General features: G+C 36.5%; 1 protein-coding gene across 3 annotated transcripts in view; it reads left to right on the top strand.

Moving 5' to 3' along the window:
• Nucleotides 1–18,609, top strand: part of LOC127985706 (high affinity cAMP-specific and IBMX-insensitive 3',5'-cyclic phosphodiesterase 8B) — a 48,298-nt gene that overhangs the window by 3,215 nt on the left and 26,474 nt on the right. Inside the window, exons 1-3 of one of the 3 annotated variants that reach the window (XM_052587771.1) lie at nucleotides 1,939–2,678; nucleotides 14,752–14,808; nucleotides 16,599–16,789. In XM_052587771.1, the coding sequence (XP_052443731.1) occupies nucleotides 2,397–2,678; nucleotides 14,752–14,808; nucleotides 16,599–16,789 (530 nt within the window). In that variant the 5' untranslated portion in view covers nucleotides 1,939–2,396. Of the gene's footprint in view, nucleotides 1–1,938; nucleotides 2,679–14,293; nucleotides 14,667–14,751; nucleotides 14,809–16,598; nucleotides 16,790–18,609 lie in introns of those variants that run through there. The other 2 variants (XM_052587773.1, XM_052587772.1) reach the window with 2 other exon arrangements.

Genomic DNA, 18,609 nt, shown 5'->3' on the forward strand with positions numbered 1-18,609 from the left:
TGATGTAGGTGCAATGACCTACTTTTGATTAATTCATTAAAAATTTGACAAATTCCGTGACATACCATGTTAAACTGTAAATTCCATTTTTTATGACTGGATTCTGCGTTTCCGTCCGTGTTTTCTGCATCGCGGAAATCATAGGGCCCTACATGAAGGTTGGTAGATTGTTTTACTTTAAGTAAATGATCTGTGGAAGGTGTGACTCCATTAGTCTGACCAAATATTATCATTGATCTACAATAACTGTACTGCTTAATTTTCACAGTTGCATTTTCCTTTTGACTCTAAATTCTGCACATGCACCGCATGTGATTTGGGTGTGATAAATATATAGCACCATTTAAACCATAGCAAATCACATTCCCCATGAATAAGATTTTCCACTGATTATGTAAATGTTTAACTACTGTGTATTTAGTTAATCAGAATAGTGCATCTGAGATATTATTGGCATTTCCAGGATACACAATGTCAAACAGACCCACAATGCATTATGGCTATTGAACATTTGGCCTATGCATGTACTGTATGGCATGTGTGCAGAATGACTTGCAATAGTGACGAAGTTGGGCTTGAAACATTTTTCCCACCCATGCAAGAATCTGTTAAGTAAACTCCAGCATAATAAAATGTCAGTGTAGTCCTATATAATCATATCTGGGCTTATCAGTCATTTACAGATGTTTGGAACACTTTACAGCTTGGACCTGTAATATGCAAACATTTGGAAACCCAGATGTACTATCACTGATCCTAAAGTCTTGCACTGTGCATTTTTATGCATTTGGCAGATGCTTTAAATGACTTATTGCATTCATATTTTATTGGTCCAAGCACTCGCTGACAGTTCAACTCTAGGCTCTACTGTTGAACCTGCAGAAACACTATGTTTATGAACGTTCTAATGTTCTAAGCATTTTTGATTCATCAAGGTGAAGGTCAATTGCAAGGCCTTGTTTTGATTTATAGTTCATAAACATGCTCACTTGGTTCATTGACAGAAGTTTCTCTAGCATCACTGACAGCTGTAAGAATGTATAACAAATATTCTCTTATTTTTGAGTGAATTAAGTAAACATTGTGTAAAGTAGGTGTTCAGGAAGCAATGTTGTATGCTTCATTTGCTTCAAATTACAAGTGTCTGCAAAAAAGGCCTAATATTTTCTAATTGGATTATGCTGAATTTAAAAACATAAAACTTTTTTTAATGCACTTAACACAATAAAGTATTTAACGTGTATTTAAAATACATTTAACTTACAGTCTGCAAATATATACTCAATTTATTGTCAAATAACTTTTCAGAAAATCTTTATTTTTCTGTCACTGTTTGCATGTACTGAAGCACACAGATGTAGCGGAAAACATCTGTGTCATGTTTTTTCTTGTCACTGACCATAATTCTAACCTTAAAAACAGGATTATGCACAGAATAATGTCTTTAAAGTCATTAACACATGTGAAAGTGGGCTGAGAATTGAACAAAAAGTTGTAACTCAAAGATATGCAGCTTGTCTTTGTGGCAGTTTTTCAGGTGACTAAGAGATGATACAAGACTTCTTTACCTTACAAATAATCATAAATGCATTATATTTTGTAAGAAATTGTGACAATAGCAATTCAGCTCTTAAATCTGTGCAAGAACCAAGCATTGGATTTAATTTCATTAATGCAGGATGTTGTTATAGCTACATTTATGGGTCACCCTGCTGTCCAGATATCAGCATCAGTAGTTGTTGAGTCAATCACTTGTCTTGTTTATGCATTTTTGCACACTATTGAATATGAATACAGTCATGGATTTTCTTGTTTAAATGCCAAACACAGCCAAAGATGAATCCACCATTATTCCAGAATGAATAAATATGCAGACTGTGTGTGTGTGTGTGTGTGTGTTCATGGGAAGAGGGAGTCACTGATGTGCGTATCTGTCACTGATGACGTTCCATGAGTGTAAGTTTGAGGCATATTCTCACAGTCTGATGCTTTGCGTCTGTTATTTAAGATCTCCGCCGTCGTGATGAACATACAAATGATCAATACCGCGAGAAAATGGATCGCATCGTGCAGCTTGTACCTTTAGTATCATACGCCGAGGTGAAATGAGGGTGTAATTCGTCCAAAATATGACATGGCACAAACTCATCGGGCTCACGGTTGGACAGCCGAGGTGTCATCGATCTGATCTGATATGATCACTGATAAATAACGCGGCGAGATGGATCTCCTCTCCGTTTCTCCTTGACGCGCGCTGGAGGGAAGCAGGCGGAACTGAGCAGCACGACCACCGGCCAATGTACCGGGAGAACGGCGGCGTGACAGCGGCCCGGGAGCGGCGGCGGTGGTCTTGAGATCCGTTCCTCTGGGTTTTACGCAACGAGGCGCGGGGAACGATGGGCTGCGCTCCCAGCATCCACGTCTCGCAGAGCGGGGTGATCTACTGCCGCGACTCGGATGAGTCCAACTCGCCGCACCAGACCACCACCATCTCGCAGGGCACGGCGACCACGCTGCACGGCCTCTTCATAAAGACCGACGCGGCGGACACCATCCCCTCCGTGATCGCCTACCAGAGCAGGCACACACGGACCAACTCCCACCGGGAGCGGACAGAGAACAGCGGCGGACACATGTGCACGGAGGCCGAGACTCAGACCAGCAGCAACAGCGTCAAGGTATGAGGAATGAATGAATGGCAAGATGGTGGGAATCGTTTTTTTGCTCTTTATCTCACATTATTTCCAGCATCTTTTCATTCATTCAGTGTCATTACTGCATGTGTGTTGTTGTGAATCATCAGCTGGATGCTTATTGCTGCCATATGCTTATTGTTTACTATTACTGATGTCTGGTTTGATATCTTTAATATGTTATTTTGTCATTCATGTGCTAGGTTAAGTGAATGAGTTTTCATTCAGAAATTTCAAGCATTTATTATTTACATTTACAGAGATGTTTTTAACCGTATAAAACCCACAGCATTTACATTAACTATTTTAATGGTATCTATTTTAATGGATTCAACATCAAATAGGTGTGCAAAATACTGCAATTCCTGTAGCTCAAATAGGAAAGCATGGTGCTAACAACATGGGTTCGAGTCCCAGGAAATGTGAGGACTGCTTAAATCTATATATTGAATGCAATATAAATTTCTTTGCCAAATGTAAATAAAATGTTTTGCTTGGTTTTTAAGTAGTTAGCTAGTCTCTCAACAGCTGCCAGCTCTATGTTTTGGACTAATAATAGCATCTATGATGTGCATAGAGGCACTTAACCCTTCACTGAACAGGTACTCCATATTATGAAATAAATCAAACGTTAAATAACAGATAAAAAAAAATAAAAAAAAATGTTGGGCAAAAATTACCTTAGTAAGTTTTTGGGAGGTGATGTATGGGAACATAAATTGTATGGTCCACATACTTAGGTGCTCAACTGGTGGGTCGCAACCCAAAAATAGGACTCAGGTTTGTTTTGATATGTTTTATATATGTATCATGTATTTGGGAGATGTTTTATTCCAAGCTTAGCAGCTTAAATACATTTAAGGTACATTTGAACCCATGGTGTTGGTGTTGCTAGCACCGTATTCTACTGTTTAAGCCAAAGAAAGGCATGCTCATGGCTAGCAGAGAACCAACAGTATCATATACAGTATCATAAGAAGAAAACCCATCCCAATTATTATTATTTTTTTTTACATCAAGGCAGTTCATCCAATCAAACATGCAGCACAAAAAAACTGCGGGTCAAATAGCCAATATTATAATGCATGTAATTTCCCTGTCTGATATCAATGTTTGTATGTAGTAGATTAATTGTAATGCAGGTGGGGGTTGGATAGTGGTCTTTGTGTTAAAAAAGTCAAATCAAGTAGGAATTCAATTAGTACTGCTGTCAAATAGCAGGTTGGGTTCACCAAACAGGGCTCATGCTGTCTAATACTAAATCTTTAGCATAATGTTTTGTCTAGTTCAAGTGTCGCGTTGGATTTTAAGGAGATTCCTGTTGACATTTTACATAATCAAAATTTTTGTTACAGATTTGGGTCACCATTGTGTAATTAAAGTCAAATCTAGGTTATGATGCAAAACCAATTGAAAACTACTGCCTTAAACTGTGGGCCCAAAAGGCATTTGGACACTGGACTGCTCATGAAAAAAAGTTTTAAGACACTATCTGTGTTGGTGTCTTTTATTAAGTTGTGTAAATTTACAATGTCGTTAAAGGTCAAATCTCTGCTATCTGGAAATGAAAGTGGCATAATAAATATTTTTAATACATTTCCTTTTCACTTCAGTGACTGTTTAAGTTTCCTCTAACAAAAAAAAATGAAATAGAAAAATGCTTTTTGGACATCGCTGTAGTGTTCTTCCCTAACCATGATGACTTTTTGTAAGGACGGACATTTCAGAATGCTTTAGACTGCTTAAATATAGCATTGAGATTTATTGTTGAAAATGTTATGTAATCTTTTTTTGTCTCTTTCTGTAGACGATATCTTTCATTTACAATTTGCTTACATTCTGCAGATGATGTTGGAAGGCTGTTGACCTGAACGCCGTAATTCCTGCCATGTTTATAAAGGATTTCAGCCTTATCTGAGTTAAAGTTTACAGTCAGATCGCGTGTAGAATTCAGATTAGACATTTTCTCACACCGCAGGTGAGCACACTCTCTTAGACCTGTAATAAACACACACTTTTTTGTTAGTTCTGTCTAAGAATGATTACATTTCTCTGTCAGAGAATGATAAAATCTTCTTTGGCCGAATCAAACCGATGGGACGCTGTACACAATGGAATTTGTGTTACGCAACAAATCAAATACTAATGGCGTTTTAAAATCCTACAAGGACCATTTATAGATCTGTGTATGGATTTATATAATGGGTTTTAATAGGCACTGTGTGTGTGTATGTTGGTCGTCTGTCAGTTTGAAAGGAGACGTAGTGATTTTGGTACAATCTAACAAGCGTGTGTGTGGTATAGTGAGAAGTTTGCACCCGAGACTAGCGAGGAACTCAATGATGCCATTGAAGTGTGCGTAACTCCACCACATTCTCATTGTATTCACAGCAATGGAGTCGATGTCCGTTTTGAATTGACTGTGCATCCAATTTGGTTTTCTTGTGTGTGTTTATGCATCTCTGTATCTTTGTGAGAGATAGAGGCCTTGTTTTAAAGAAAGACCGATTTTGTGTGTCTTTGTATGCATTTGTGTGTGTTCAGGCCACAGAGTTTGTTTACCCCTCTGGCTGTGAGCTCTGCAGGGTGTGAACTATCACATGCAAAAAGGCTGATGAATCTCAGTCCAGATACACACACACACACACACACACACACATGGTTCGAGCGAGGCACTGTGGGAAGAGGTACCCTGAGATATGTAGCGGGGCATCAGCGGTCTGGACTGTCATGGGGACACATCACTGTCACAATGTAGCCTAACGTCCAGTACAATCTGATTGGCCACAGCTTCCCTCGGGAGGTCAGGATGTTTAGATAAAACCGTGCCTCACTGATTAGTGCTGTCCTGCAGCGTCTGTCCCATGAGTTAGCATCATCTAGTGAGCAGATTTCTTTGCGTTTGCTTTCAGGGGACACATTTGTACCTAAATAACATATCAGTCTGTCTCCGTCATGGCTGCTTCTTATTTACCTCAATGGTAGAGATGCAGTGCCGTTATTCTCCAGCATATTTGTAGATGTTTTTCGTGTCTGTTAGAGAGAAATCCTGTGTATTAGTTCAACCAATTAGTAAGTATACGTTTTTGGTGTGGTGTTTCATTCTTATGAAAAAATGACAAAAGATTGGTATAATGATGCTGAAAATTAAGCTTTGCATCACACAAATAATTAATATTTTAAACTATATTGATATAGAAATCAGCTATTTTAAATTGTTAAATATTTTATAATAGTAGGCTACAGTTTTACTGAATTTTTGACCAAAATAAATCCAGCCTTGGTGAGCATAAGGTGCTTTTTTTTTTTTTTACACATAAAGACATCTTACCAGCCCAACATTTTCATTGGTAATATTACACATATAAATATTTGTACAGTTCATTAAAAAGTTTCAGTTTGGGGAATTTATATATATATATAAAGGCTGTCTGTAAATAGAATTGATACTTTGGGAATGGACAAGAAAATCACAAAAAGCCTAATACTACTTTGTCGGCCTGGCTGACAGGTTTGCCACTGTTAAAGCTGTTTTATTACACATGAAAGTAGAGTAGAGTAAGAAATTGCTTCATGATGGAGTTCATTGTCAGAACCAATCAAAAGGAATGGTAAACAAGGTTAACATGATACACAGGATAATTTTCCTGACATGGTACATTGCAACCTCAGATTGCCTACAGTATATAATGAGTGATTTGTAGATGTGATCCAAACATTGACCAGCATGATTATGGTGTATCTGCAAGCTACATATGTATGGGATATTACTTGAATGTGGTCTCGGTTCTAGTATGAAAATTACTAAATGTTGCCAAATAGTGAGTTTTTCAGGTTTGACAGGAAACTAAAATTAGACTTTTTTTTCTCTGTTTGTTCATGTGTGAGTGCTTTCCTTTCATTTCTCTCTCTCTCTCTGTGTGTGTGTGTGTGTGTGTGTGTGTGTTGAGGTTGTGTTATAGGCTGTGTTCTCGCAGTCAGTAAGAGCAACATAACTCAGTACAAAGTAGTCCATGATGGTGGCATCAGTAATGTTGTTTATCATCTGGGAGGTTTTAGTAAACACTTGAAAGCATCGTGGGAGTATGTAGGATTTTACAGGATGGGAAAAGATTGTTTGAAATATGTTTAAATGTGAAACATTCCAGTTTACAAGCTGGAAACACCAAGAGCTGCTCTGCTAACAGGCAGCAAGAGCTAAAATCGTGATTTTATACATTGGTGCAAGATACACTGAAACTTTAATTTAAACTGTGTGTGTGTGTGTGTGTGTGTGTGTGTGTATTCCATAATTTTTAAGATAAAATAAACTATATACAACCAATAAAAAATAGAAGAAAAAAAAACGTAATTTATGCATTAAACAAAGTTAAAAACTGTGCATGTCAGTGTTTTTTTAAGTGCTGTTTTAATAAAAAAGTGCTGACTTAATATGCAGATTAGAGAATAAGTTAATTTACATGAACCGTCTAAATAAAGTACAAATTCACTAAAATGAATCAAGACTTCCCAATGATATAAATGACAGATCATTTTGCCGTAAATGTTTATTTAGCTACAATTTATTTTTATTTCAGTTTTCATAATTTTAGTACTTCAACAAACTTATTTCATTTATTCGACAAGGCAACTAAGTTTTTCATCTAATATTTATATTTTATTTCAATATTATTTAAGTTACCAAAATGATTTTACTACTTTCAGTTTGAGTTTTGTAATGATGTATTTGTGAGTGTTGATGCGTACAGCTGTGGTGAGTTTGTTGTCTTTTCGCTCTATTTGTTGAGTGGGATATTTCTTTTGCTGTAGAGTTGATGTTGTTTAACACAAGTCATAGTGCTACACACAGAATCACAATCCTCAAATTTTTATCAAATATTCCCGCTCCTAATTTATTACTCTGTCTGTGTCATCAGACATCTTATTGTCCCCATTTATCTACTAATGACCATCTGTTTCCCCCCTCAACCAACATCTCTCTCTCTCTCTCTGTCCTGTCTCTCTCACATTCTCACTGGTTGTTATTAATATCCATTGAACAGAGACTCCATCCCTGAAACCTGTGTGCAGTTTCACCCGTAATGAACCAAATAGAGAGAAAGTGAAGATAAGAAAGTGAAAAGGGTAAAAAAACAAAAACCAGACAGAGAAAAGGAAGTGTCTTTAGGTGAAACTACTGTTTTTGTTGTATTTACAATTTAAAGTTAGCACCTTTATTAAGATTTGATCTCACTGATTTAATGATAATCATGATTTCTTTAACCTAGAGGAATGTATTATTTTGGAAAATGGTAGGTAAAAATTTAAACTGGAATTTTCCAGGCTGAGAAAAATAATAGAAAGTAGTAGAAGAAGTAAGAGGTAAAGTAAAAAACATTATATTTTTTATCAAGACATACATCTGTAGGTGCATGTCATTTCATTGACTACATTTAAAATTGCTACAATATTATAAAATGATTTGAAAAAAATTCTGTTCAGGCAATTACAAACAACTAAAGTCATGAAAGTGTCACTAAAGAGGCATGGACTTGATCTAATTTGTATGATTTATAGATAGATTGATATCTAACAGATAGATACTGTAGACATATTTTTAGATACCACTTTGAAGATTTATAGATTTGTGTTGTTTACTTTCAGTTTATATGGCTTGGAGTGAATTTGTGTACATTTTGACCTTTCTATGTTGTGTTCTGGTTGCCTAGCTGTTCATGTTGAGTTACTGCTTCAGGAAGATGAACTGATTATTCTCTTGATAAGATGGCATTCAGCTGGTAAGCTATATGATTATAGATAACACTCGGTTTCGTGTGGTTATTTATAGCCCAGTTTAGAGGAACTCTTGAGAAAACGTCATCTCGTTTTACACCAATATTGACACTTTAAATTATACTAGATCTTTCTCAGAAAGCTCTTATCAGTGATTATTACAGTATATTCAGTTCATAAACTGCTTTGTTTGTGGTAACAGTTAGTAAAAACAGACTAACATCTAAAATGTTTCAGAAAATGTTCCATGAGTGATTTATATATATATATAAAAAAAAATTTTTTGTGCTAATAACCTTGATAAATTTCAGATAACGAACATTCTGTTAACATTACTGGAAGAACATTTGTTCATAACATTTAGAGAACCATGCAAAAACACCTTTCCTATATATATTAAAAGTACAGTTCGAAGTCTTCAGCTTGTCAAATGCCTGCTGTCTTTACTACTGAAGTACTGAAAAATGTTTCAGACTTGCCAGTTATATCATGTTTTAATGAGCTGCAGTGGTGAGGTGTTAGTATAGCCTGTGCTAATGAGCTTTTTTGTGCTCACATTTCCTGTCGTTTACCCTGTTTCTACAGCAGTGTGACATAAAGGTTTTAGCAAACCATAAAATATAAAGGCATTACATATACAGAAATGTTCTTGTTATGTAATCTTACTCCGCTCAACAATATGGGTTTATGTGCATGTCCAGTCAGACAGAAGTTTAGATTATTTATTGCCCTGCCCCACAACAAAAATCTACAATTTGGACGTGAGCAAAAGTCGTAATTAGCTGGTTGAATTGTTTACTCTGTAAACAGTCCATCCATTTCCAGTTTGACCCATTGAAGCTGGTGGAACATGATAGATGGCAGTATCACACCTGATGGTAATTTGCCAGTCACAGTGACTTGGAGGCCCTGCCGGCTCTCGCTTGAGTTTTCTTCTGAATTTGAAACTGTGCTGTATACTATTCATCATTAATAATCTTCATAAAGCACAGATATTACCTCCCGGACATTAGCAGGATTTCTAAACTGCCTAAAATGTCTGGGCTTGGCTTTGTTTTCCTATTGCTTTCATACTTGTGAAAAGAAGTTTAACCTATTGCATGCAGGAATTGTTCATAATCCACCAATCATGGTTTGTGAGACATAGAGAGAGAGAACTGTCAAAGCAATGCAAACACACATGAATATAATGTATGAGGACAGAGTATGTCAACAGGAAAACACAACCAAAACCTGGATATTTTACTCACTTTAGAAATGCTAGGCCAGGGTATGTCCTGAAAAAAGAGCACATAAGTATCCATGGCATTTATTGTGGTTTAACAGTTAAACTGTGGTTACCCTGTTAGAGCTATGGTAACTTTTTATTAGAGAAGTGCTTGTTGTGTTGGCCACACGCAAATATACATGACCCCTTTGTTGGTGTCAGTGAGTGAAAACTTTAAAGGGATCTTTGAATGATTACTTAACGACTCTGTACTGATGGAGAGCGCAGATAATGGTAGCACACTGCATCACACACGGTCTTAAGATCACAGTCATACATTTGTCGGCATACATCATGTGTAACCTTCAGTGTGTGTGTGTGTGTGTTTACTTATCTACACTTTATAGCCAAATTTATCTACAGAAGTGAGCTATATTTGAGAAAACTGTCTTTTGAAGAGTTCATTGGAAACCATTTGTATATAAATACACACATACAAACACACACAAACAATATATAGTGTGTGTGTGTGGGCATGTTTTTGTGACATATCAGGACACAACTCTGTATAATGACATGGGTATGACACAGGTATTACAAGGAGAGGGTGACTTATGAGGACATAAGCCATGTCCCCATTTTTCAAAACGCTTATAAATCATACAGAATGAGTTTTTTTGAGAAAGTAAAAACGCACAAAGTTTCCTGTGAGGGTTAGGGTTAGGTGTAGGGTTGGTGAAGGGCGATAGAATATACAGTTTGTACAGTATAAAAACCATTACGCCTATGGGATGTCCCCACTTTTCACAAAAACAAACGTGTGTGTGTGTGTGTGTGTGTGTGTGTGTGTGTGTGTGTGTGTGTGTGTGTGTGTGTGTGTATGTATGTGTGTGTGTGTGTGTGTATATATATATATATATTAGTGCTGGGCAACGATAATTTGTTTTTAATTACAATTAATTGCATGATTTTCTGCGCACTGATATTAATGCGTTAACATGCCCAGCCCTAATATGTGACCCTGGACCACAATGCTTGTCTTAAAGGTACAGGTTGTAGGACCTGTCACTAGAGGTAAAAGTAACAGTAAAGAAGTTTATAAAAAGTTGTGTTTCAAATAAATGAGGTTCTTTTGAACTTTATATTCATCAAAGAATCCTGAGATAAAATGTATCACTGTTTCAATAAAAATATTGAACAAACAACATAGAATATTTAAGAAAAAGTCAACCTTGTTTGCACTCGAATATGCTCTGATTCTAGCATCTCCTGGTCGACTACCATGTGGTTCCTCTGTTCACTGGACAGAAACACTATCTAGGTGTTATCTTATGTAATGTGATAAGTAAATCTGAATCAATAAAGCCGCAGCTCTGCCGCTTGCTTACTGTCATCTGGGGTTACTAAATATAGCGGGGATCATATTTTATCGTGACCCAATACTCTGTGAAGGAAGGCCTTTGTTCTGCATGTAGTTTTATGTCTCTCTGTGTGTGTGTGTTCGTTGTCCTCAATAAAAGCACATGACTGAGTCAAAACACACACAATGTGCTGGGAAGAGAAACACACCACAAGAGAAAGAGAGACACTCAGGATGCTTTAAAATACAAGAGATGAAAGAGTTTAAGATAAGATTAAAATAACAAAAGTAACTTAATCATATCTATAAATACAGCGACGTAATTTCATATTTGTAAGGCATCTGTCCTCCATATTCGCAGACAAGCATTACTCTTTTCAAATGTAAATCTGTGAAGGACCTGTTTGTTTGGATTGCATTTTTAAATGCTATTTTATGACAAACAATATGGTCAAATATTAGAAATTACTTTTCAGATATATTTTGTAAGTTTTTGTGTAAAGTAAAATAATATTATTGTTATTGTTGTTATTGTTATTGTTATTATTATGTTTATTTTATACCCTACCCTAAATGTTTGGGGTCATTGAAATGTTATTAATTATTTATTTATTTTAAAGAATTTAATACTTTTATTCAGCAAGGGTGCGATGGTAACACTTTAAAGAATTATTAAAGCCTTTATGTTTGATGCATTATAAAAGTAGTTTTAATGCATTAATTAGGCCATGCATTGCAGTGCACTTTATAATGAATTGTACAATCTCAAGTATAATTGTAACCATAGTTAAAACATTATAACACTTATCAATTCATTGTTACACTATGCATTTTAAATTTGGTTATAATTATTAACAACAAGATATAATGTATTACAATATATATTATGATGCAATATACCCTTTAATAACCCTTTATAATGCATTTTTCATAAAGGCTTTAAGTAAAATGTTACTGGTCCATTCATTGAAATAAAAGTGATCTATAATGTTGCAAAAAATATGTTTAAAAAGCAGCACGACTGTTTTCAACATTGATGGTAATAAAAATGTTTCATAATTAAGTGTTATTAATAAAGTGTTTGTAATGCAGCTGTTTGTAAATTTGTGCTCTATGCCATGTTGCACTGCTCTTTTGACCCACATATCAGGACACAACTCTGTATAATGACATGGATATGACACAGGTATTACAAGGAGAGGGTGACTTATGAGGACATAAACCATGTCCCCATTTTTCATAACCCTTATAAATCATTTTTGAGAAAGTAAAAATGCACAAAGTTTCCTGTGAGGGTGAGGGTTAGGGTTTGGTGTAGGGTTGGTGAAGGGCGATAGAATATACAGTTTCTACAGTATAAAAATCATTACACCTATGGGATGTCCCCACTTTTCACAAAAACAAACGTGTGTGTGTGTGTGTGTGTGTGCGTGTGTGTGTGTGTGTGTGTGTTTGAAAGCTAGGAGAACACCACAGGTCTTTATCCTGGAGAGATCTGCAGCATCAGAAGTGCATAAATCCACTGTCTCTCTTTGAAGAGGGACTGAAATGAAGCATGTGGAGTCATTTAAGGATAATTAAGTGACATTTGAAGTAGTAAAATGCTTGGTTTGTTTATTGACACAGCCATCAAAAGCTGTATGATCTCTATATCACAACTGACCATCACATTATTTTGCTGCTTTCGTCATTTCCTAAAGGTGAAATGTATCATGTATGTATATATTCGACCTTAGTTTAATGTGTAGAGACAACTAAAAGTAAACCATTGATAGATTAATTTTCAAAAAGTGCAAATAGTATGGCTCTGTGCAGTTCCAACCAGTGATGTAAGTTTGGGACAAGAGTGTGACTTAGACTTCAGACATTTTATTTTTCCTTCATGGTTTTGCTATGAACATGAACTCCATAGTAAATGTGTGATATTGCTTGCATGAGGACACAAGTCTGTATAATAACGTAGGTATGATGACGTGAACATGGTTTATGAGGACACTTCCTGTGATAGAAATAGTTTTTTAAGTATAAAAACCATTACGCCTCTATAGAGAATGCCCGTAAACCACATATACCAACACATGTGTGTGTTGCTTTCTAGGAAATGAGATGTAAAGTCAGTGCCAGGAAGTGAGAAACCTCAAGCATGGGGTCATGAGTTAGAGAAGAAGAGCAAGATTGTTTAGGAAAATGTAACAGAAATGTTTGAATATAAGCTGAACTTTCTGAGCATGTTTTATGAGAGTTGAAATCAACAGTTACAAAGTTGCAGAGAATGATGGAGTTTTCCGTTTCAAAAATTGTATTCAGTGTATTTGGAAACAGGATTTTCCAGTGGACCTTTTTGTGTCTTTTTGTTGTAACAGTTTTGGTAATGGCCTGCAATGCCATGTTTTTTTTAAACACTCTGTACCGTGGCAATATCATGGCTTTTTGGACAGAGTGACATGGAAATTATATGATTGTTTTGTGGACATTACCATTGTAATACACAGTTTTTTTTGTTTTTGTTTTTTTGATCATGAAAATAGTATGACATAATTATAGTAGTAATTCATGCTGTATATCAACATACCATAATATTAAATGATAGGCCTACTATAACTTTATTCTGGTAATGCCACAATTCCTTTTTGTCACAGTAATTACACATTGATCTTCAATAAATTTCAAGCAACTAGTTAGAGTTGAATATATGTGTATAAAACAAGCACATTTTTGTTAATTGAAAAAAAAAAAATCAGGGTCTGTGAAGGAATTCTGGATTGCTGCTCAACTAAAGGACATGCAGAGATTTAGTGTGTGTGTTACCACATGTGACAGTTGTAGAATAACTGTTAATTGCATTTTGTTGAAACTGTAATTGTGTCTCTGCAGCTGTAAAGATTGTGATTGTGTTATGACTGTTGGACTGTTCATTTAAACAGATCTGAGTGTGTGTGCTAACAGGAATAGAAGCTCTTGACTCTAGATGGCCTCTCAACACTTAAAATGAACATAAAGCAGGCAGATGACCAAAGCAAATTCATGCAGTTCCAGTTACATAAGAGAAAGTGTTGAATTAATTTGATATCTTTTAACTGAAAAACAAAACAGTGCAGTGCTTATGAATGTCTTTACTCATCTCTTTTTACTTAGTCAAATTAAATGTGCATTACATATGCAGCTTTTATAGTGATTATGATCCGTATTTAGCCCAAAGGCTTTTTGTACATGTGTGTTTGTGTGTGTGTGAGTGTGTCATTCCTGCTGAGAGGCTTATGTATAGTGTTAAAGTGGATGACGCAGGAAGCTTTGAGCCACCTGCTCTCTGTCATTGCAACAATGTCGCCAAACCATTTGGACAACGCCGCAAAAACAGCCTTTTTGACAAAGCGTTAGAACTGTTCGACAGTGGGACAATGGATAATAGTGTTCATATCAGCAGAATAACACACTTGGATTGGAATTCGTGCTGATCAGGACGGATACATCTACCATCATTAACTCAACCTTAGAAACATCATTTTTTCGGTGGACCGATTGTGTCTTGTCTTGTTCACGTAAATGGTTGTATTCATGGACATTCAAACACATGTCAATATGTGATTAAAAACAGGACAGGCATGTCAGAATGTTGCTCCAGGGCTCTGAGATGGTAAAACCAGATGCATTCTTGCTTTTGTTTCCCTTTTTTAACCTTATTTCAATGAAAAACACCTGTTTCTCTCGATCTCTATCAGGTGTCTGCAGCAGAAGAGCGATTGGGGCCAATGCGCCTAACCCAGGAGCCCATTCAGGTAGAGTCTTGTTTAGTCATTTTGTGTATGTTTCAATTTGTAGCTTCAAAAGTTTGGAGTTGGTAACATTTGTAAAGTTTTTTAAAGAATTATCTCATTCTCACCATTGCTGCATTATTTGATCAAAAATACAGTAAAAACAACAGTCATTATTACATTACAACATTATTACAATTACAATTATTAACAATGACCGTTTTCTATTTGAATACATCATAAAATGTAATTTATTCCTGTGATGCAAAGCTGAATTTACTCCAGTCTGGAGTGTCACATGATCTTTCCGAAATCATTCTAATATGCCGATTTGCTGTTTACAAAAGAGTTGAAAACAGTTCTACTCAATTTTTAGATGGAAACCATGTGTATTTAAAACAGAAATATTTTATTTCAACTATTATACATTTTTACTGTCACTTTTGATCAGTTTAATGTGTAATTGATGAATAGAAGTATTAATCTATTTTTGAAAAATCCAAACTTTTGAATGGTAGTGTATTCATTGGCTTTTTCAGTGTCTGTCTGGTTAACTTTGATCTGGTTAATGATCATGGCTGGGTAAACAAAAGGTGCATGTTTAATTGCCTAATTACTGAGATTGTGAACATGTTATCACTGTGCAAGGCAGTAAACCTCAGACTGCGAATTATAATTATTTTATGCGAGTCATTAGTCTGCTATATGCTCCTTTAAATAAATAAATAAAAAAAGTTATTTAGCAATTTGTTTGCATTAAATGGTTAGTTCACTCAAAAACTTATTTTGAAGTTGCTCTACCATCCATTAAAAACACCAAAGTTTCTAGCAATTTATTTAATTATTCCTGGATTGCATAGTTTTGCGGTGAGGTTTGGATTATTTTAAAGCACAATCTCTTGAGTTTAGGGGATTTAAAGCATAATTGCAGGTGATTATGAAACCATGCAGTGATGCATTATGACCTCTTATAGTCATTGTGTTAATGCATTGTGGAATGTCATTGTGACATCATAGTGCACAGCTACGGGACTCTTTTTAGTGATGTTTTGATCTCGCATAGGCTCTGCGGTGATAGAATATTACTGTGACATCATAATGCATAACTGTCACTGCTGCATTGTCTTGTTTCTCTTAACCTCTTAACATGGACTCATGACCCCAGGGATAATCTTGAGATGTCTCAAAGGATTGACACAATTATCCTGAGTGCTTGTGTGTGTGTGTGTGTGTGTGTGTGTGGTATTAGTGGGAATTATGGTTCACTTAAAGTGGAATTGTGAAACAGAAAGTGTGCGTAACTGTCATTTGTCACTCAGTGTAGATTGAGGCTGTTTATGTAATTTATGATTCGTCTCTGAGTCAGTTTTGGCTGATGTAACTGATGAAATCAATCAAGATTGATTTTACAAATTAATCACCTTTCATTTCTAGGGTTTTCTAAATTTAATTGCCTTTTTAAAAAAATCTGGTAACCTGTTATTGTTGGATTTGGTGACCTTGCTATATACCTGCAGTTTTTCACATTTCTGATACTTGTGAAAAAGGCCTGTTCTGTCAATCAGTAGAAATGTGTTAGTGTGTGAGCGGGTGAGGTCACTCTGCCCCCTGTAGGTGGACGTGTGACGCTGCACGGTGGGCCTCCTGAGCGAGGTAGCGGTGACAGAGGCGACCTGAACAACCTGGGCCATGTGGAATTTCACATCGCAGCTCCTTGGTTACACAACGTTGAAGAGGATGAAAGACTGTTGACCTTTCACACGCACCCACCAACAGCACCTCTCTATGTCTCTCTCCGTCTCTGTCTCGCTCAGGTGTTACTGGTCTTCGCTAAAGAGGACAGTCAGAGCGATGCGTTCTGGTGGGCGTGTGAGCGGGCGGGGTTCAGGTGTAACATCGCACGAACACCTGAGTCTGCGGTGGAGTGTTTCTTGGACAAACACCACGAGATCGTCATCATTGATGGCCGGCACTCACGGTACTTTGAGGCTGATGCCGTCTGCCGGTGGGTACAAGCAAACCATCCATCATCTGTTGCTAACTTGTTTCTGTTTAGGCAGGATGGGGAATTAACCTTTTTCCTTTTCAGTTACAGTAATTTGTCATTTATATGAAATTAGTAAAATGCTCAGTATTGTTACTAAGACTAAATTAAATTCCAGATTAAATTCAGTTTGATTCTAAATCCCAAGGTCTTATTTTGATTCATCTTGGAATGTTTCAGTTATAATGTACATTTTTCTTACACTGCCTTTCAAATGTTTGGACTCAGTAATCATTTAGAAATTAGTTTAGAATAAATACATTAATTCAGCAGGAATGCATTAAATTGGTCAAAGGTAACGGTAAATAAATGTATTGTTTTACAAAATGATTACCGTATTTTGTACTGTCTATTCATCAAATAATCCAAAAAAATGGTTTAAAAAAATATTAAGGGGCCCAACTGTTTTCAACATTAATAATGTTACTTCAGAACAAAATCAGCATATTAGAATGATTTCTAGGGGTGCTCCGATCACGATCGGCCGATCGTTAATGCGCATCTCGTCAGTAAAGATGGATTTCTAATCAGCGGTTAATTCCATCAGGTGCGTGATTTCACACAGAGCAGCTGTTACTACACAGAGCCGTTGTTAACTGAGAAGATGCGCCAATAAACGCTGAAAATTAACGTGATTTGCGCATCTTCTCTATTAACAACGGCTCTGTGTAGTAACAGGTCCTCTATGTGAAATCACGCACCTGATGGAATTAACCGCTGATTAGAAGACCGGCTTTACTGACGAGATGCGCATATCGAACGGCCGATCGTGATCGGAGCACCCCTAATGATTTCTGAAAGATCATGTGACACTGAAGACTGGCATAATGATGCTGAACATTCATATTTGCATCACGGGAAGCAATTGCATGTTAAAACATTAAAAGAGAAAGCAGTTATTTTAAACTTTAATATAATATCCCAATATTACTGTTTTACTGTAGTTTTTACTTTCCAAAAAATCTTACCAACCCCAGACTATTGAATGGTAGTTTATGAAAAGAATGCACATTATATATGTAAATTATAAAGGGCAGTGTCTCAGACTGATTCAAACCAGTAACTCGTCAGTCATTAATTTCAGGAATCATGGAGCAGTATGCGTTTGATTCACTAAAAATATTCCATTCATAAGAATCATTTGTATGTGATTCATTAAGTCCAGGTTGCCCAAAGTCTCAGCCTCAGATGTCACACCCACAGACCATTGGCTAAAGGTCTGATGCATATGGGAAACAAAAGTGGAAGCACTTCAGGAATGTCGAAGTCATCATCGGATTGGTTTAATTATACAGGATTTCCGGGAGACGTGTGTGTCGAGTTCTTTAACGTTTCGCCTAAAAACAAAAATTCCATGGCGCTAAACCCCATCACTAAAGAAGAAAGCTGTTGAGTTTACAACGAGCGCTTATCAGGATCAACTAACATTATCAACGCTGGATAAAAGTTTGTCAAATATTAGAATCTTTAAAATACGTCCGAGAGTTTTACTTACCACTCTGTTATTGTGGCGACATTTCCACACCCGAAACGTGATGATGAACAAAATGATTGATTGATTGTTTGAAATGTCGGTCAAACGGCCTCATGGGGCGGCCTTTGCCAATAAAAGCTGCCAAAGATCCGCCGTCAGTCTGAAGGTTTGGCTATACGAGACTAGATTGCCCACCACAGTTGCTGACTCTCCAATGTGGAGGAAGTGGCCCACATTTGGCTGGTTGTGGGTGTTAATTTCCCATCCTTCACTGAGGCTTAAATCCAGGTGCGCACACACATGCCCA

The sequence above is a fragment of the Carassius gibelio genome, chromosome B21 (genome assembly GCF_023724105.1).
Source record: "Carassius gibelio isolate Cgi1373 ecotype wild population from Czech Republic chromosome B21, carGib1.2-hapl.c, whole genome shotgun sequence".
NCBI lineage: Eukaryota > Metazoa > Chordata > Actinopteri > Cypriniformes > Cyprinidae > Carassius > Carassius gibelio.